Here is a 20,989-nt window from a genome sequence, read left to right on the forward strand (position 1 = left end):
TACGTGGCAATAATGGTTGAACTGGAAAGGAATTTCAAGATTCAGCTGGCTTCCTCTACCCAAAATGTACAGACGACCCGCCCTGGGGAGGCTGGGTGTCTCACAGTTCTGATCAGCGCCAGTGGGGCTGCTGACCTACCCACCCACGCCCTTACTTGGGCATTTTTCCCGCAATGCCTTCTTTTGTAGTCCTCCCCACACAAGTACTGCCTCCTCAGAATTTACACGCAAGCTGCGAAGGAATGCATTAGGATCTCAGGAGAGATGGGCCCCAGGTGGCGGCGTGGGCAAGCAGGTGGCAGCTCAGTGTCCACACCATCGCAACATTCCCAGCAGTTGACAACCACAACACACATTCCATGGTGGAGGGAAGCGTGATTCTGGAGAGTCTCAGAAAGGTTAATAGATAGATTGGTAAACTACTTACTAACTGAAAAAAGGGAGGGAAAACCATGAAAGTATACTTCTGGAGAGTTGCCTTGGAACAACAAATCAAACCAAAAATTAAAACCAAGAAACAAAACATTTGAAAAATCAAAATTAAGGCTAAAAAAGCAAACAGAGTTCTCACAACCTTCCAACTGTAAGTCTGGCTGGCTGGAGTCACATTTCAATCCAAGAGTGACACATGTTTTTCCACTAACAATGACTTTTTTTTTTTAACCAAAGAAAGGCCAACTGGGCATTCCCCTCTACATTTAAATGTTCACCCAGCACATGAAAGCTGACCAATTCGTGTAATGTGTTTTGTTTCCAGGGCAGGAAATTCCAAAGGGAAGGGAAAATAATCAAACAAGCAGTTTTCAGATCTTTCCACACATTAACCCTAATCATGATTCCAACAGTTTGTAGGGTTGGGCTAGTTTTCACTCCTATGAAGTCAAAAGATTGGAGGGGGAAATTGACAAAACTTCAGGTCTTGATTATCTGTCCTAATGGAAAGAGTTGGGATTCAAATTCATTACATTTTTAATCAAGAAATTCTACATTTATCAGTAAAGTATGGTGTGTTTTCTCTTCTCTAAATGTTATATCTGTGGGGTAAAAAAGATTCCTGGATGTTTCAGCCTTAGTTACAATGCTGGGTTACTGGCTAGGCACTCCCGAAGGCTGGGACGATGACAGTTTCACAAAGAACAAACAATTGAGCACTGCTTGGGACATGGTACCTTAGGCAGAAAGCCCAGTGGGTCCCCGTCACCCTGACAACTTAATAATTCACCTGATACAAAGTGCCTCATTGGAAGACTCAGCACTTCAATCTTCAAAGGTCTAAGGAACACAGCACTCCTTGGGATTCAACACAGCAAATACCGGAAGAGTGTGGAGGTGGGCGGGTTTGTTGTGCAAATGAGAGTGGACGGGGCAGTGAGAGCATACAACGTTATTATAAAACAGTAAGATCCCATTTTAAGACAAAAAATTGGGCAAAAGTCAACGTAAAAAACAATTTTTCTGGAAAAACCGAAGTTGGCAATTGCCTCTATGATTGTACTAAGGGAAAACATCTATTTTAAGAAGTAGATTAAAAACAACATAAGCAGTTTATAAACATTATCCTCATCTTCCATTTCATAAAACTGAGATTGCCATTAAAGCAAAGTTCAGAACACTTACCATGCAGATAAGTAAGGTCAGAGCGTTTCTTGGTTTGAATGATTTATTTTAGATGATAGCCTCATTTCTGCCCCGACTTTGTATGTGTGAGAGTTTACCAGCCAGTTAGCCATCCGAAAGATGAGCACATTAGAGAAGGTAGCTCTTTCTGGCAGCACTTTCCCTTATGAGCTTTTGTTCAGCAGATAACTGAACATTTGGAACAAAGATGAGCCCGTATAAATCACGGATATAGAGATTAAATTTTCTGCCAGTGCTGCCGGACAAGAGAACATTAAATAAATGAGGGAAGGAAAACAAGCGGGGACTCTGCTGGTGAAACCCACATTTAGGTCCCATCTAAGGACTTTATCAACCAGTGTTTCATTTTAACACAGGGATCTGTTCTTTTTTCTCATTGACAGGTCCCCGAACACCTAAAAGAGACTTTCAAATTTCTGTATTACTTAAAAGCAAGATTATATTAAAATACTCTTCGATTTCCCTGCATAGTTTCATGACACAAACCCTACATTTTCCTTCTTTACAAATGGAAACCAATTTATAGCATCGTTTCTCAAAACGTTGTATATAACCCACCAGCAATGGAATCATAGAGGGTACTTTATAAATCCAGATTCCTGGGCCCCAACTCAGGCCTACCAAATCATGAACTCTGGGGGTAGGCGCAGGGCTTCTGCAGCTCTCAAGGCTATGTGATTTTAATGCACATAACGTTGAGAACCACACATTTAAAGGGCATATGGCCATTATCTTTAGAATACTACCTTGATTACTACATACTTGTTGAATTAATTTCTAAACTGAAAACCAGAAATATTTAGGAATAAGTGATTATCTGCAAAATGTTCTAATTTGCCTTTTTTAAAAATAGGATTTTTATGCATTTAAACCAACTCCAGGAAATGGCACTGTATTGAAGTACCTGAGAACTAGAAGCTATATTCTAGAAAAGCTTCTATTTATTCTGCTCAAAACAGGTTTCCTTTACTTTTCAAAGAGGAGATTAGAACTTGGGCACTGATGTCTCCTTCTGCCCCAAACAGCTTTTGGATTTTCAAGTTGGCAAGATTTTCTCTCAGATAAATTTGATGGAGTTTCCTATCCAGCTTATCAGTTAGGAAGATTATCAGAACATGAAACACCAGGCAAATGAAGCAGGACTACCAAGAAAGGAAAAACCATAAACCATGTTTACACAGAGAGGGTTCCCGGCGGGGGCCTGGGTCACTGAATGAATGAGCTGCAGGGGGCCACACAAAGGTATCGGGTTTGGGATGAGAATGAAGATGAGAAGATACAAACAGGTGGAGAGGAGATTCGGTTCTTGAAAGAGAAGAGGAGGAGGAGGAGGAATCTGACACTAAAAAAGTGAAAGAGAAAAAAAAAAGGATAAAGGCAAAAAAGCTTTAGAAACACAAAGAAAAAAATAAACTAGCTTTTAATATACTCACATAAGCTGCAAAGAAAATGAGGTCATGTAATACACAATCATCCCTCTACTTGACAAATAGAATACAAGTGCTTTTCGAAGAAAACAAATTTATCGTTTTTCCACTGGTTATTTAACTGTTCTGCAACACCACCATGGAATAAAAATAACTCAGATTTACCTGGGCACGGATTCAGCAGTATGATGCACTGAAAATAATACATCTTTAACTTACAACATCCAGGACGTTCTAGAGGAAACTATTTGCTTTTCAATTAGAAAGGGTTAGAACTTGACTTTTCCTAGATTTGTTTTTTATGAGAAGCACTTATATAAAGTTTACCTGAGAACTAAGGTCTTCCTAGCTGCAGGTGCTGAGTGCGACAATATGGCACGCTCCCAGCATCATGACAATGGGGTGCTAAGCTTTCTAAGCTGGTTTAGGGTTGGGTGCACCGGCTGGGCACTTTCAAAAGGAAGCTATCACTGCCACCTCCATGTCCTACAGCTGGAGAGATACACAGCAATAGGGGGACCACCACAGTGACAATTAAACATCTTCCCAGACAAAATGGACCAAACTTTCAAGTTAAAAGAATTATTTTGTTTTGGATAGGTGTCCAGTAATATCTACTAATGATTAAAGATAAATTTCCTTATTCCACATCCTGTTTTGAAGGCAAAAGGAAGAAAAAAACCCTTTCATCCTCTATTTAAGGAACTACCAATTTATTCCAAAGAAAAGCCAATGATTCACAGCTTCAGAGTTAAGACTGTCACTCCATCTGATTCCTCTTTGGCAATGCTGGGACCTATTAGACAACAGAGGTGGGGGGAAGGAGAGCCAGAGGTATTAGAAAGGAAATCATGCTCTCTAAGGGGGGCTTTTTCAATTTGCCACATCCATGTAATAAAACCAGCATCTACTCTACAAGCCACAGTGGACTTGGCCAGTCCAAAGCTTCTAGACATTGGCTCTCCTTACGTTATTCCACAGGTCTATATGTCTATGGATCTATAGGTCTACACATCTATAGGCATATAGACAATTTCAGCAGTAGAAAACCATGTTCTAGTTAATGAACTATGCCAGCCCCTTCCAAAATCAAGCACACTGAGCCAGCGATTTGTAATGACCCAGGTGTATAATAATGGTATTGTGGTTAAATTTTTTAAAGTTCTTTCCTGTTTGACATATATATTGAAATTTTAACAGGTGAAATATGATGGCTGGGATTTGCCTCGAAATACTCTACAAAAACTAAGTGTGGGACAGGACAGATGGATGAAAAAAGAATATTAATTGTTGAAGGCTGGAGGTAGGTACACGGGGATTTGTTAGATTAGCGTCTCTATTTTGGTATATTTGAAAATTTTCCACAATAGAAAATAAAAAAATAAAAAGGAAATAAATTTTAGTCTGGAACACAAAAACAAGAAATCCAAGAGGACCTGCGGCTTCATAATTTAGGAGTCAATCTGTATGGGGCTGATTTGGCACTGGCAAGATCGAGACAGTGCAAGTTCACCACAGCTTTGGCCACTGTACAGCTTTGCTTGTGTCAGATGCCTGTGCCCTTTAAATCAGGGCATTTAGAAAAGCAGGGAAGCACCAGGTGTGGCATGGACCAACCCTATTGACAAGCTGTCACCTGCCAGGGCTGGGCTCTCTGAGACCACAGCTGATCTCAGAGTCACTTCTGTGTTGATTTGGGACCATTTTTACTTGGATAAATTCCTTTTCTCTTTTTCTCTACAACCCAGTTGCTTTCCTAAATGAGCAGCGCTGCAGTGGATATTCAAAATCAGCCAGCCTCCTTCAGCGCCACGTGAGCTGAAAATGCAGCAAAGGGAAGGAAAATGGCCAAGATCATGCCGGATGGATAAGTCCAGAACGTGAACTCCGTGTGTCATGGAATACTATGCTGCTGTAAAGAAGAAGAGGACATGCTCTACAATGGGTAAGGAGGGATCTTCAGGATATGCTGTGAAGTGCAAAATGCAGTGCTGAACAGTGCATACATATCGTATGCTATATTTTATGTAAGGGACCTGGGAAATAATACCTGTGTTTATTTGCATGAAAAAACACTGGAAGGGTAAACAAAAAGCTAACAAAAATGGTTACCTTTAAAGGGAAAGACAAGATGGAAGGGCAGGGACGGAAGCAAAACTTCTCTATGCTACATTCCGAACTGGAGTTTAAACAGGATCTGCGGGTTGTTCACAAGGCAGGCCATCCACGTAGGTGTACGAATAAGAACGTGCTGGCCCTCCTGCGACTGCCCACAGAGCTGAACTCTATAAAACTGGGCTTCATCGACCAAGATGGAGGCATCTTTTCCATTTTTGGATGAGCTTTCCTAATTTTTAAGTCTCTTTGAGTTAAATGATCATTTCAGAATGCTTTACCCTCATTTACAACTGGTCTGCAATTGACAAGGCCTCCTAACATGGCCTTCCATTTTTCTGATTCCCTGGCCTCCAGGGTAAGTAATGGGTGGTGTGCAAACCAACAATGTGGGGCTATAGGGCAGGGCTAGTGCAAGGAGTCTTGGAGGGACTCCTGTGGATAATACATCAATAAAATGGTCACTGTCAGTGCCTGAGAGGCTGTGGTTTTCTCCTGTTGTTCAAGGGCACCTGCACCAGCCATCCAGACTCCGACCACCTGGCTCCCGGAGTGAGAGAGAGAAAGCAGGAGCATAAACACCACTAAGGAGAAGGGGGCAGCGACCCCTGGCTGTGCCACACAGCCACACCTCACCTGGACACTATGGCATTTGAGAAGGTTTACCCTGAAGAGGGAGACTCCTGAGGGCTCTAGGGAAAATGTCCTAAGGGGCAAAGGAGACAATGAGAACAGGGACCTCACTTATTTTCTGTCACTATCTATTGTCATGTGATGTGGCATGAAAGTCTTGGGACCTCAGGGGAAATTAAGGTCCCGGCCAGCTGGAAGGAAAGGGGGTCTGAATGTGGTATGACTGTCCTCACGGGAACCTGGGGAGGGGTGAAGGGGGAGGACAGCCCTGGGCAGCCGCAGCAGCTGTTTTGAATCAGCCAAAATTGCCGCTGGTGCGGTAGGGAGCGTCCCCTCCTTCTCCTCTCTGCCCTGTAGCCTCACCCGGCAGTGGCTAGTCCTGACAGCCTGACCTGCCCTTTCTAGCAATGAAGAGGGTTAGACAGTGTCTCCAGGAGGACCGGACCCATGGGCAGAACTTGGCTGTGCTCATCCAAGTCAGAGTGTCTGCCTGGTTTGCAGTCCAAGCCCACCAAGGACTGCTGATCAACCCAGGGCTCAGGCCACTGCAGGGGGTGTTTCTCTGCGGCTTAGTCTGCATTTTGAGCAGTGGCTGCCAGCCATGTCAAGCCCCATAGTAATCTGCAATTGGCGCTCCTTCCAATGCCCAACACTCTTTTGAACTAGGAGCCCCAGGATTCTGGGATTAGACTTCTCAAGCCAACTTTAAATCTGGTAAAAGGGAGCCTAGCAAAGGAATACAGTCTTCAGGTGGCTGTGAAGATGGGCTTGGGGGAGTACCACACCGGGTGCCCAGAGGCTCTATCCCTTCCATCCCACCTGGGCAGAGATTTTCCAGGGGATGGCTGCGCATGCCCCAGGGTTCCTCTCTGGCTTTCTTTGGAAGGGCTCGGTCAGGAGCTGGGACCTGGCACAAGGGCAGGAGAAGGGTGTGGAGGCTCCTTTTGTGAAGCCAGCCCATAAAAGACCAGGCATACCCAGCGATCTATTATTCTTACACGGGCCCCTGTGGGGTGGAGGGAGGAGCAACAGAACCAGCTTCCAAATGATGCTCTGGAACTATCTTTGAGGCTCAAAGTGGAGTGAATTTCCTTATATTTTGTGTCTGTCCAGTCCTCCAGATTGCCACTGAACAGTCAGTATTACTATTAGAATTGCTTGTTTGGAGTTCTGGAAATGACAGAGGTATATTTACTCCTCTGTACTTAGGCAAATATGGACATGCAAACGACAACAAGGAGTAAATATTTGCTCAGAGGCAGTGAGTGCTACAGGCCTCCCTGTGGGGACAGTTGGGTCAGAAGCTGAGAACCCACCTGCCTCCCCAGAGGGTGTATGTGTGTTCATATGTGCAATTGATTAGAAATCCAAACCTTGACTTCGGCAAGGTCTCAAATCTAAAGGGAGAGGGAGAAACAGAAAAGCAGAGGGAAAGCTCGACGGGGATGGGAACAATCTAATTTTAGTTTTGAATTTCAGGCTCCAAGAGCAAGGAGAAAAATATAAAGATTTCAAAGAGTCGTATTGGGCAAGTAATATTACTTCCTCCACTGTGAACACACACTTGAAAAAGACCCTGGAGAATATGCACCTCAATTGAGAGGTGAACCTATTTGCGTGAGGAATTTTCCAACCCCAGTCCCTGGCAGTCTTCATCCCACACCGCTCGGGGCCAGGCCCCACATTGTAGCTGACACCATTTCATCCCCTCTGGCTTTTGATTCTCACCTGTCTCGGGATCGCTGAAGTCTGGCAAAGTAATTGTATTAAGCTGTCGTCTGTCAGCAATGGTTCTATCTAAGAGGCTGCTCCCACGTCCAGAATCACTGCAAAACACAGCTATAAATGTCAGTCATTTGAAAGGTGGGCAGGGGGAAGGAAACAGAATCAACTAAAACCGACGCCTGAAACGCAGTAACACCTCCTGTGCGTTTTTGATGTTCTTCAGCACCCTTCCATTTATGACAAGCATCCTGCTTCCTGGCTCGGCCTGGGCTTGGATGCCTTTCAGTATCAATATCACAAACATGGCGTAAACCATACCCATAGACTCTTGCTATCTTTAGCCTCTTTTGTGTCATTATAAGATACAAAAATGAAAATTTCAAGCCAGGTTCTCCATCCACCATGTAGGGAGAACCTGACTGGCATCCCGTGCTGTGGAGTCTTAGAACTCATCAGGCCCATAAACACACCCCCTCGAGCTGCCTTTATGAGCCAACGCTCTACATCAGTGTTTCTAAGCCCTCACAGCATAGGAAAAATCACCTGGGGCATTTCTAAAAAACACCGATGCCTAGGGCCGGCTCCAGACCAAATACATCAGAATTTCTGGGGCAGTCCACATTTTCCAAAGCTGCCCAGATGGTTCTAATGTGAAGCCGGATTCGAGAATCCCTGCCCCTGCTTTTCAAAGGGCCATCACAGCCACAGCCTCTTCCATGTCCCTGTTTAATAGATGAGGAAAAGGAGGGATGAGGTCACGCAATGAGCCGGTTGCTGGCAGAGCTGGAGCTGCAGCCCCGGGCCAGCGCTCCTAAGCTGGAGAAGGTCGGGCCTTGAGAGAACACAGCAGGGTTTTGGCGCCAGCTTCCAGCCCGGCCTTGCTACCAGCTTCCTGCACTGAATCCCCTTTCCAGCTTGTTCCTACAAAACAAGCTTGGCACCATTTGTGTGTGAAGTCACATGGAGGCCACATCAGGCCTAATGGAATGAAACACAGTTGAAAGACCTTAGCTCATACAGACTCCTGTTTTGTTTTGCTTTTTGATTCTAAGAAGGTTGTAAGCAAAAACAATTACGTTCTCCTTTTTCCCTATGTCATGATATTCCATCAAAGAAGCTCCAAAAAGAAGCACATGTGTCTCTTGAGGTTTGAGTCTTTAATGCTTTTCTTTGAATCATTTTTTCTTTTTTCAATCTGGGGGCTCGCAGGGTGATTTTTTAAAAGAAGTTCAAAGTATACAATAAAGGGACACAATTTCCTTCCTCTAAGCAGCTGTTGCTAAAAGTGGTATAAACGAGATTTGGTATGAAACTTAATATGGTTTGCAGCCTACAATTTCCATGGCCAGTGATGCAGTTACAGAAATCCACAGGAAATGGAAGGGAACTCGCTTGAGTACAGATTATTTGTCAGCCTCTACTTATTACATCATTGGAGACATGTTTTTTGGAAACTATTCTATTATTTCCACAACTGAGAAACAATAAATGTGTTTGAGCAGAAGACAACACAAAAGAAGTACATGCAAATTTTCATTAATCACGTTACTGACTGAATATTTCTAGCATTGGTCTGTTCATGTATGTATTAACACAACCATTACAAAAATATTACAAAGGGTTCATGATCTGAATATTGCAATGGCTCCCCACTTAGGAGGTTTTCTGAGGATGTTATCTCAAAACATAGTGACGTTTTTCGTCACCTTGGTGATTCCAGGACCCACACTGAGGTGGTGGCATTTCAAAGGAAGGATCAGCTTGGGTTTTCGGTGGACCAAATCCGAGGAAGTGGGTCAGAAATGTTTGTTTCAGCCTTACTCCTCCAGGCTTCCCATCTCACCAAGTTTCAGAGCACAGGGTTGGCTGCTATGGGTGATGCTGGGCCCTGAAACTCAGCTGTGGATCTGGATTCTTATCCTACATCTGTCCCTAATGAGGAGGTCACTTTGGGGAAGGCCACTTTCCCTGTGCCTCAGTGACTTCCCTGTGAGATGAAGGACTGTCTACCTACATAGAACTCTGCGAGGCTGAACTGAAGTCATGTAGACGGAGCATTTAGAAGAGTTATAACTGTTGGGCACACTCCAGGTGTCCTTATAAATATACATACTTATAAACGTACATCTGGGGTTAATATGGCTGGCTAATTTCTGAAGACCACATATTCCTAGCTTTCTGGTGCAATGATAGATATGGGGAAGCTGAGTTAAGGACCTTCTACTCCAAATGTTAGAAACCCCAACTAAAACCAAAATCTGATCTGTGACCCCCACCCACTGATACGACACAGCATCTATTTCTCCTCCGCCAGCGGAGAAACTAAATCTGACTACAGGCCTTAGTTCATCTTCCACAGTTCCTTTTGAAAACAGTATATAAGCAACAATTAACTATTCAAAATGGAGATGCTTTTGTTTCCACTCCGAAGGTTGTGACTGAGAATTTTGCTGGATGCTCCCAGCAGTTTTCAGTTCTTCATGTATGTCGTGCAGTCTTAACCAATCAAGATTTGCCTTTGCTGTGACCCATAGAATGTGGAAGAAGGGGCCCAGGGAGGCCTTGGCCACCCCTGGAGTCTCCGTAACTCTCTCAGTCTGACCAGTGTCTCTCACGCAAGCCTGAAAGTTGCCTTCCTCTCTCCCTCTGGGACACTGTCTGCTTGGGCACCTCCCGTGGACCAGCCACTGCCCCCTCACAGCCCAGGTGCCACACCTCTTCTCTGCCCGGCCTTAGGCTGCCAGGAGCCCTTCCCCAAGGAGGATGGCAGGAAGGTAAGGAACACCAATCCTGGTCAGGGGTGCTAGCAGAGGGTTTAGGGAGAGGAAACTGGAAGGAACCCCAAATCCGTGGTACATAGCCTGTAGATATCCACAAACACAGATGTACACATTCAGGTAATTTCTGTTCCCCAATAGGACTGAAAATTCAGAGGGAATTTTAGTGATGGTTAAAGTTATGGTGGAAATTGGGATCTTCTCTTGGAAATTCTCTATTTCCCACAGCCAAACAGAGATGAAACACAAGAGGCAAGCTGGCGGTGGACTGGGACTCAGAACCCTGGAGTTCTTGTCGCATGTAGCTTTGCCTCTTCCCAGCTGCTGAAACAGTGCCGGGTGCACGAGAGATACTGGATGTAAGAGCAGGGCCTTGGATAGGAAACCAGAGCGGCAGCAGGAGGGAGAAGGAACTCCTGTTTTTCTCCAGGCTTCTTAAGGCTGGCTCACGAGAGTCAAGTTTCCAATATTCCTGAACCTCAGTTTCCTTATCTGTAAGATGGGTACGATATGACATTTGTGCATTTTATGGAACTGCTTTGAAGATGAAATGAGACCAAACTTTGTAAAAAGAAAAGCTCCACCAAAATGCCGGTGACTATTAGTATAACACGAGGTCTCTAATATCCAACTGTGGTTAAAGCAAAAAACAATAATCTTTTTTTTTTTTAACTTTAAATGCTGTTTGTTAGTAAGTGATTGAAACAGGACTCAGGAAGAAAAAATTTTCTTCCAATCATATGGCTACATGATGGAGATGGTTCAAGTGGCAGTGACAAGAGGGAGAAGGAAGTAGTTAACAATAAAAAAATAAAAATAAAGGAAAAGAAGGTGGTTGTCAACTCAGAGAGGCAGCATGTGTGCTGGAGGGAGCTTTGATGTTAGACAGACCTGGGTCTGAATCATAGCTCAGCTGCTTGTTTCATAGGGAAAACTTGGGCAAGTTATTTAGCCTTGCTTAGCTTCAGTTTTATTTTCTATAAAAGAACAGTATAAGAAAGAACAGTAGCTATCTGGCAAGGCTAGCACAAGGGCTGAGATATATAAACGGCCTAGCACAGTGCTGGCACAGAGCAGGGCAGGACCATCCCTTGCTGACATGCTGTGATGGTCAGTTCAGGCGGCTGCAGGGACCTTCTGTGAGGCTCCGGTTGGAAGTCACACTGGCTGGAGTGGCCAAGTCAGTATGCACAAGAAAGAGGGAGCTTTATGCTCTACTAAGAGACAGAAGGCCAAACAGGAGATAGATTTCTCCCTTAAATGCAAGTGAAACTGAAGAGCTAGGGAAATAAACCCAGGCTTCTGAAATGACAAACGCCTTGCCAAATGTACACTCAAGAGAATGCCACCCACCATTGTGCTCACAGCAAGAGATGCATTCTCAGACTGCAGGTGGAATGGTCTTTGCAAGTTGTCTAAGGCTCTGTTCAACAACTAGCTCATACTGTGATTTTCCTTCAGGCAAAAATAGAGAGGAGGGGCCGAGTGGCAGAGAACATGAAACTCGGGTCTGTCCTCAATTTGGCCCCGTTACTGCCCGTGTCTCCCTCTGTGCCTCACCATCTCGCTGCTCTGGAGGCCCGTGCCAGCCTCATGACGGAGTTAGGAGCGGGGGACAGTGGGGAACCCTGGTAGGTTGAGCAGAGGCCCCTGCCCCCACTCCCTCAACTGAGCACTCGCAGAACCAAGGGCCCCCGAGCCAGGACGTCACTGCGGACCTCCTCCAGATAGAAACCAACCGCCTCCTGCCAAGACGCTTTCTGCTCAGGTTTTTTTTTTTTCATAATTTTTTCTTTTGGCAGTGATGCTTCTCACACATTTGTTCATGCAATTCTACCCTTTTCTAAAACCCTGTATGACCTGATCGTAGACTCAAGGCTGCTGGACCCAGAGCTGCCCTTATCTGGAGAACTGCACGGTGCTGTCGCTCATCAAGACACAGCCCTCCTCTCTCTGTGCTTTATTCTGTTGCCAGGGTCACGTCTTACCCGACCACACTGGGGAGGATGTCTAAATTTGCACAACGGCAAGGGCTACAGGAGCAACATTTATTTATATCCCAGAGAAAATAAAGTTAAAAAAAAGAAACAGGAAGCTCCTTAATAAGGGGCCGATCGATGACCACCCTCTCACTCAAGGCTTTGGGAGCAGGGCGGGAACAGTTCCTCGGAACTCATGGGGCCTCCCCCACACCCCACCTCGTCCAGACTCCGCCTGGGGCTGGGGTTCCTGCCGGCTCTGGCCCCGAAAGATCCTTCAGGAAACGGAGGAAGCATGGACACAGCTCAGGCATTTGGTTAAGTATTTTTAAAAAGCTTTCCCGTTCTGCTATTTTTTTCTCCTCACATTCAATATTCTTGGTTGCTAAGTGGGAGGAAATGTGGGGAGGTGGGAGAGGTGTGGAGAACTGAGGGAAAGTTGGCATCGTGAAAGCTGATGGATTTATCTTCTCATTTCTAAAGGGGGTGCAGGCAAAGGGCTGTGCTCCAGGACGGAAGCAACCAGCTGGGGGAGTCTCTCCTGGGAGCTGCGCTTGTGGCAAAGACCCTCCCCCAAATCCTCCTGCTTCCCATAGGCCAGGAGTGGGGGGCTTTTCGGGAACATAAATAGGGGCATTTTCTATTTCTGCTGACAGCCTTAGAAAAGGAGATTTTTAAAAAAAATTAAAATGATCCTTATTTTCAGAACATATCCACACAAGGGAAGAGGCCAGTGTCTTGGTTATCCTTTCATCAAGAGGAAGATGGGTGCACCAGGCACAGTAACGTGCCACAGGCTGTGGTCATGAAGGGGACTCTGGTCTAATTCTTTCGACTCCAGCTCTGCCAGGGGTCGCGTGGCTGCCTGCTGGGCGTGGGACTGGACAGCGGGCTTGCTCCCTCCCTTCCAGCTGCACTGCCCACGGGGCCTGTGGTCACAAGTCTGTCTAACGACGGTTCACAAGGACCCATCCCTTTAACGGGGCCTGATTTTGAACATTTTTTTCTATTAATTGTATAGTTTTACTTTTCTTATTTAGGTTTAATCCATCCAGAATTCACTCTTGTACGTGTTGTTACATAAGAACACAGTTTTCACTTTTCTCCATATAGTGAACCAGTTTTTCCAACGTTATCTATAAATGACCTATCCTTTCTTCAATGATGGTGGTGCCATATTCATTGCATACTATGTTCTCATTTATATCATATTATATACATGGGTCCGGTTGAACTTTTTTTTTTAACTGCAGAAACTTTGGTAAAACAAAATCTCACATGGGGCCCTACCTGCTCTCCGCTGCTTCCCTAACACCCATCCCGCCTTTCCTCTCCCCAGGCCAGGAGCCTGCAGACCACGGCCACCAGCCACGTACCCGCCTCCTGGTGGGCTGGACTGGGCAAGCCACAGCCTTGGTACACATTTACAATTCGAATTACACATTTTTAGGCTCCTGACTTTAAGAGCATGATGTGGGCTATCTATACATCTTGCTATGAACTTGAGAAGTATTCTGAGTATATCAGCAGTTGTTTGGATTAATTTGAATCATTAGGTCCCTCTTCGTTAAATTACTCCTTCACAGGGCAGAGCATACTTAGCAATCCAAACAGACACCAGGAAAAATTGCCCAATGGGCACCACACACATCAGGTGTGTTTCGGGGCATGCAGGTGTTGACTAGCGGCTCTCCCCTGGATTATCTGCCTCTGCAAGAGGCCTCCTCTGACTGACTCCGACTGACTAGGCCATTTGACAGCTTTGCAGGGCAGAGTTATCCCGTAGGAAACTGACAGGAAGGCAAATGAAGTTTGTCTGGTCGAGATGCAGTCAATTTCCACCTTGTGGAAAAGACGACCCCAAACAACATTTCACTGTCCTATAAGATACCGTTGTTGCAGTTATTTGCAAATTCGTTTCAGCCTATTGCTGATTGCTATTGCTCAGATTCTTCTTGGAACGGGTCTTAACATTTTATTGGTTCCCTCATTAGTTAACGAGGTAAATAAAATCTTTGATATGTGCTTATTTTATATTTGTTTGAGTCATGATTTTAACTTTTTGAAAATTATACTTTATCATGCCAACAGGGATTTCTACTCTCCTTAGTAGAATGCGGGCTGTTATCTAAGGAAGGGCTGTTAAATAGCACTGTAAGAACCCAAGCTGGGATATATAATTCACTAGTCTATCCATAAATCACCAGAAAGATGATAAGACTTGTCAAAGGAGTTAAGTAAAGGGCTGGTTGGTTAAGAGAAATCAGATAGAGACCAGTTGTGAACTGAGCCTGGTGGGTCACCGTGGCAGCAAAAGCAAAAGAAACCTACAAGAAAGATGTGGAGGCTTCACCAGCTGTGAGAAAATCCCCTTAGAAATGGAGTGTGTGAGGCTCCAGCGCTGCTCTCTGCTGCTCATGGGTACCTAGGGCTAACACCTGCTAAGTGCCGATCAGAGAGGCACCGACAGGCAGGGACCCAGGCAAAAACCACGCAAAACAGGCACTGCTGGCCTCTTACCTGGGATTGGTTAGGTTGTAGCAGGATTTCCATATTTGTAACATGTGCTTACAGGTGAGGAGCGCCTCGTCCGGGCCGCGGCAGAGTGACTCCAGCTTCACTTTGGAAAACAGTAGTCTATGGTGGGGAGACAAGGAAGAGAACAACACAGCTCAAGACAGGGTCCCCATCAAAATGAAACAAGGGGGCCTGGCTTAGACCCGGAAGCTGCTGTACTGGTTCTAGAAGAGGGTGTCTCAAGGCGACCAGAGGGCAGCAGTGGGAGCAGGGCCGAGGACTCCAGAATCCCAGCTCAATATATGGCTTTGCATAAGTCACCACCAAGGCAAAGGCAGGCACAACAGTTCCATTTGTGGTCAGCTTAAGAGCATCAGAGTGGCTAATTTTATTCAGAACACGGAGATTTTGTTTTTAGAACAAAACCAACCTATTTGTGAAACTTCAAAAATTCATTAAAAGAGAATCTTGATTTATTTACAAAATTACACAGCAGATGAGACTCAGGTGATATGAGTATCCACAAAAGAAACCTTCCACATGATCCTCATCACGTGAAAACTCCGAAGTTTTGAAAAGCCTGACCTGAAGGCACATGATGAAGGGGGTGCCTGGCTAAGGCCCGCTCCTCTTTGATCTGCTCCAGCCCCGCTGTTCACGGCCTTCCCCAGCTCACTCCATAATCACCAGCTATCTCTTCCCTATATTTGTTACCACCAACAGCTTCACCCTCCATCCAGCTTCTGAGCTCTAAGCTTAGACCCTTCTCTCTTGGCATCTCAGAGTTATCCCAGTCCCAAATTCTATTTAAGCCTCTCTGTAGACATCAGCTCTCTTGGTCCCTGGGCTTATCACTACTACCCTTGTGAGAGCCCCAGCATGAACCCAGACGTCTTCCTAATGGTCTTTCTGTCCCCTGACTTGCCCAGCTCCAAGAAATTACAAAGATCTCCAAAAATCATTTCCATTCCCAGCTCAAGAAACTACCATGATTCTTTACTGTCTGTAACAGTAAGTGAGAATTCTTTATCAAGTCCCTTAACACTCTGCCCAGTGGCCACTCCTATTTCACCATCCCATTCTGTGCCCGGCATCCCACTGGACCCACTCCTACCAATATAACTCATTGGCCAAAGATTATGTTTCCTTCGTAACTCCATGAATATATATGCCTGTCCTCCAACTTAATCTCTACTAATCCACGCCTCTCCTTAATTCTTCCTAAATTCAGCTAAAACCACACCTCATCAAGTACGTCTTCCACTGATATCACTTTTATACCTTTATCTTTTCTATTCAGTACGTATCAAACTGGCTGGTGTTTGTTGTGAATGATAATAAAAAGAATCAAAAGGAGGGAGGAGCTCCTGTTTATTCAAGGCCTCCTCTATGCCAGGCTCTGTGTTTGGCACTTTACCACAATTCCAATGTCATCTCTGTAATAAGCCTTCTCAGTAGGTGGTGTTTCCTTTCTATAGAAGAACCCCAACCGCCCTCTCTCTGGCCTCACTTCCACAGCGCCTAAAATTATGCTCTGAGGTCAAAGGGTCTTACATCAGCATTTTCTCACTGACTACTTTCTCTATCAACCACAGAAGATAAAGAAATATGTTTCTAGCGATAAAAGTTAGATGGATAGAATTCCTCAACCACGCACGATGTGATGGTCCAATTCGAAGGCCCTCTGGAGAAGGAAAGTCTCTTTTTCCTCCGTGGGAGATGGAAGGAAGGCGGTCCTAACCTGTCACCGCTCAAGCTCAGGAATGGGTTAGCACCAACCACTCCTTCCAAATGGAACACAGGATGCCCAAGGCGGTGCTGTGGCTCCCAGAGGGCTCAGGGCTGCAGCATCCTGGAGCCTGGGTTTGCAAAAGCCTGGGATAATGGGGCAACAGGCCAGGTCACAAGAGGATGCAGCCCCTGATCCATAAGTAGGGGGGCATAAAGAGTGAGGCCAGATGTGAAAACAGGGCTCAGCTTCTGCTAAAAGACATCTCAAGAAGTGGAAATCCCCTGAGGTCTTTCCAGGACTACCGACAAAGGAATGGTAGCCACTCAGGGTGTCTTGAGGATGTTTTTTCTTTCTTTCTGGTGAGGAAGATTGGTCCTGAGCTAACCTCTGTTGCTGATCTTCTTCTTTTTGCTTGAGGAAGACTGTCCCTGAGCTAACATCTGTAGCTGCCAAAGCAAAGCACCGAACTTAACCACTACACCACCAGGCTGGCCCCAATTGAGGAGTTTTTAAGGAGCTTGAAGCTGACACATGCTGATGTCTTCTGAGTCCAGAAGGTGAGGGGAGTGCTTTTCCACCAGAATGCCCCAGCAAACTTGGGTCAATGGGAGATGTCTTACAAAGGAAGGAGAAGCTGCCAAACGGTCACCTGCCAGCATCTGATGGAGACCTGTCGGGAGACCGTCAGAGAACTTCCTGGATGAGGGCTGGTTCTAAGCACTTTTGGCCATAGGAGACCCCACCCAGGACCGTGGCGACATCCTCTGGGCGGCATACTCAGTCCCTCTGGCTCAGCCAGGCTGGGAGTTGGCTGCCCCAGGGAGGGCCCTGAGGTGGTGGGGAAAGTTCCCTGCACTGCAGGCAGTGGCGTGGCTCTGAGAGCGATTATCCACAATTCCTTTAACGGTACCCAAAGCACAAAACGCCAGAGCTCGTCTCTGAGCCTCAGCTTGGGGGAGCAGTTCTGTGCAAGGCGTCTTGGCTAGAAAAAGAACTTCTAATTAACATGAAATAACAGCTTTCAAACACTTGACTCAGGATATGGAGTTGAAAAGGTGTGGGCTGGATTTCAGAGAACCAGACAGGAAGAACAATAGTGGAACCGCTGAGCACAAATGATGGAAAAGGCACCTGGGAATGAAGCAAGAGGAACAGCAGGAAAGAGAGACTGGCAGAGAAAAGGAGCTGGAAACACAGGCAGCGGAGAAGCAGCAGAGGCACTCGGCCACTGCCAGGTGTTTCCTTCACAGCAGGCAGGATGCCTGACAAGCCCAACTCTGATCCCCCCTTGAACGCCCAGGAGAAAGCAGGAGAGGCACTGTCTCAAGGCCACCGGGCTCCTTCTCACCATAGCCCACCCCTCACTTGTTTATAAGGCAGAGAACAATACCAGAAACAGAACAAGTGATAACCTGTCATCATATTTGCTGAACCCTGATCGCACTTTTCAAGACTGTTCGAAAACATCTGGCTGGGTATATGTTACATTAGCACAGAAATGAAGGGCATACACAAACATCATTAGCATTAATTTGCTGCAGTTGACGTCCAAAGATATTATAGATTCAATCTACTGAGGAAACCCTGAGGCAAAAAAACAAGTTACGAGACAACCTGGGACAAACTGGCATTGACTGCGTTTCAGTATGTGAAAGTGTCAACCTGACAGAGAGGGCAGAAGAGATGGATGGGCTGGGACCACCTGCCGGCCACATCACCTGAGTCCAACTGTGGATTAAGGAAGATGTTTCTCTAAGTATAGTTAGAAGTCACATGCTGGGAACACGGTCTATTCCTATCCCATATACCTGGCTCAAAGTTCATTAACCTAATTTAAAAAATTTTTGTTCAGACTCATTGAAAACCTACAGGAAATTAATGAAGAAGAGAAGAATCTTCCTAAAATATCAATCTGACTAGATTACTGATAGCCCAAATCTAACATCTCATACAATGCCTTCCATGATCTGGCTCGTGCCCACATGCTTAGCCTCGGTGTGCCCACTGCCCATCACATACATCCCCCATTCTAACCATGATCAGCTTCCTCCACACGTCACTCTCCTTCATGCCTTTGGGTCTTTGCACATGCTGTCCCTTCTGTCTGGAATGCCTTTTCCATCCATGTCTGCTTTACAGGCATCTACTCTTCTTTCAAGATTCAGGTCAAACAGCACCCTCTCCCTAAAGTCAGCCTTAAATAATAGGAGCTGACTCTCCCAAATGGAAATGCAATTCCAGAAAAGACAAGAGCTCTCCACTGTGGAATCATAAGCTACAAGCCAGGAAATTTCTGCTTTCAAACAAGTGAAATAATAGCAGTAACAACAGCAGCTGCCAGACACTTTAAATATTTAATCGCTAATTCTTACAACGACCCTGCAAGTTAGGTTGGGAGGTAAGTACTTTGCCCAAGTTCACACTGCCAACCAATCATAGAACAGAAATCTGAACCCAAGTCCATCTGACTCTGAAGTACTGAACAAGAAACACAGGAGAATGACTTAAAATCTTCTAACCACTCTACTGACGCTAATGAAGATACACAGCACTTTCTAATCCATTGCCAGATATTTAAAACCCTCAAATGTGCAAAGATGTGTTAGATATTACATAGAATAAAAAATGGTATGAAACAGAGGCCCTTGCTCTCAAGACCTCAAAGACCACCGGAAGACCAGACCATGAACACTCGGCAGGCTTGCTGGTTTGGGAACAGATGATGGCCCTGAAACTTGAGCAGCGCTGCAGGGAGACAGGAGTTAGGGTTCTGGGGTATTGCTCCTGGGATATGTCACACATGGCTCTTTAAAAAACGGTCACATTTGCCCACACTTGCCTCTCTCACCCAAAAGTCAGGCACATAGAAAATTCTAGTCATTTGAAGGATCCAGTTAATCAAGATTTGACTTTTTATTAAAACTAATAGAAATAATATTTTACCCCATTTGTGGAAGTTTTTAAGAATCCCAAGATAACTCTTGAAAAAATAGGTATGTTTGGCTTAGTGGAGAGCTCAGAAAGAAGACACAACACCCCTGTGAAGCTTTGAAGCATGTGGCATCATGACTTTTCATTGGGCACCTTAGGGAATGTGTCAAAGTGGCATTTTATCAGGACCAGGTTTAATGTCTAATGATCATCCCCAGGAAGACTTTCTTGACCCCCTTAGAAACAGCCCCAACCACTAGATACTCACCTCTCGTACATCACTCTAGTTGAGCTGTATCCTGGGCCCCAGCCTCATGAGTCCCAGACTCCAGACACCATGCCTTGAGCTCATCGCAGACCCTCATGTCTCCCTGTCTGTGCTCTGCTTATCTGGAAGTCCTCTCCCCAGCATCCCTACCACTCCCAACTGTGAAAATCCCACTGTCTGACATCTTCCATGACCCCCATCCTCAGGCAGAATCTATCTTCTTCCTCATCTCATATGTATAAAATATGTTTTGTAATCTGTTTATTCATCCCACATTTGTACAGCTGACTACCTATACGACAATGTGCCTGATGATGAATTGGTATTTGTTCATCCTTTTGTCAACCATTTTAAAAGTGCCTATTATGCATCTGAGGCTACAAAGGGAATAAGACGTGGTATCTTCCCCCACAAAGCTCACAGTCTAGTGTGATACATACATATGGACAAAGTTCTTTGGCAGCACCAAAGGAAGGTGAGAGAGTCTGCCTGGGGATCACAGCATACAACAGAGAAGCAGTAGGACTTTCACAGTTGGGGTGGGGGGGCGCTGGGGAAGGGCATTCCAGGCAGGCAGATGGAACATCTGGGGCATAGGCAGCGAGGTGCGAGCATCCACAATGAGCTCAAGGAATGGTGTCTGGAATCTAGGATATAAGGCTTGGGCCCAAGATAAAGCAAGAAGAGTAGATGTTTCTAAATTCTGAATATAATATGACTCACTCAAGCTTTCTGTGAAGAACTCTCAATGAAAATAAATTAGAAAAGTTTAGAGAAGTACTAACGTAATAATTCCCTTCAATCTTATTTGGCAGTATAAAAAATGCACTTAAGTGCATCAAGGAGGAAACACTCTTCTTAATACAAAAAACCCTCACTAATGAGCTTGAGTAATGCTGCATTTAAGGCAGTTGATTCAGAAATAAAATCACAGGAACCTTGAACATTTGGTATTTTGTGCTGATTTGTGTTTGTGTGCTCCTGGGTTCAGCATGTCAGGGACCCGCTCTTTGTTTATCTGCTGAATGTAGGCAGGATGCAAAAGAGCTGTGCAGAAAAGCACGTGGTATCTGCCTAAGTTGGGCAGTGGCCATGGAGGCCTTGAATATCGTCTCCATCTCTTGCTTCCAGGGAGTCTGAGCTGAGCTGGAGTGGGCTGGCTGCCAAACACCCAAAGGAAAGTGAGCATCTGTCACCAGGTAGAAGAAATAACAGAGCAGGAAGCGGGGGGGGGGGGGGGGGGGGGG

At 45.4% G+C, this 20,989-nt stretch overlaps 1 protein-coding gene across 9 annotated transcripts in view; it reads right to left on the bottom strand.

Moving 5' to 3' along the window:
• Positions 1–20,989, bottom strand: part of TTC7B (tetratricopeptide repeat domain 7B) — a 222,666-nt gene that overhangs the window by 57,177 nt on the left and 144,500 nt on the right. For 6 of the 9 annotated variants that reach the window (XR_006886346.1, XM_046647628.1, XM_046647626.1 and 3 more), the window contains 4 exons: positions 14,815–14,931; positions 7,542–7,639; positions 2,816–2,980; positions 428–478 (listed from right to left, as the gene is read on the bottom strand). Coding sequence is in view for 8 of the 9 variants with exons in the window: in XM_046647628.1 (XP_046503584.1) it covers positions 428–478; positions 2,816–2,980; positions 7,542–7,639; positions 14,815–14,931 (431 nt within the window). In the remaining variant the exon portion in view is untranslated. The remainder of the gene's footprint in view (positions 1–427; positions 479–2,815; positions 2,981–7,541; positions 7,640–14,814; positions 14,932–20,989) is intronic. The other 3 variants (XM_046647623.1, XM_046647622.1, XM_046647625.1) reach the window with 3 other exon arrangements.

This window comes from Equus quagga, chromosome 20 (assembly GCF_021613505.1).
Source record: "Equus quagga isolate Etosha38 chromosome 20, UCLA_HA_Equagga_1.0, whole genome shotgun sequence".
Taxonomy (NCBI): Eukaryota; Metazoa; Chordata; class Mammalia; order Perissodactyla; family Equidae; genus Equus; species Equus quagga.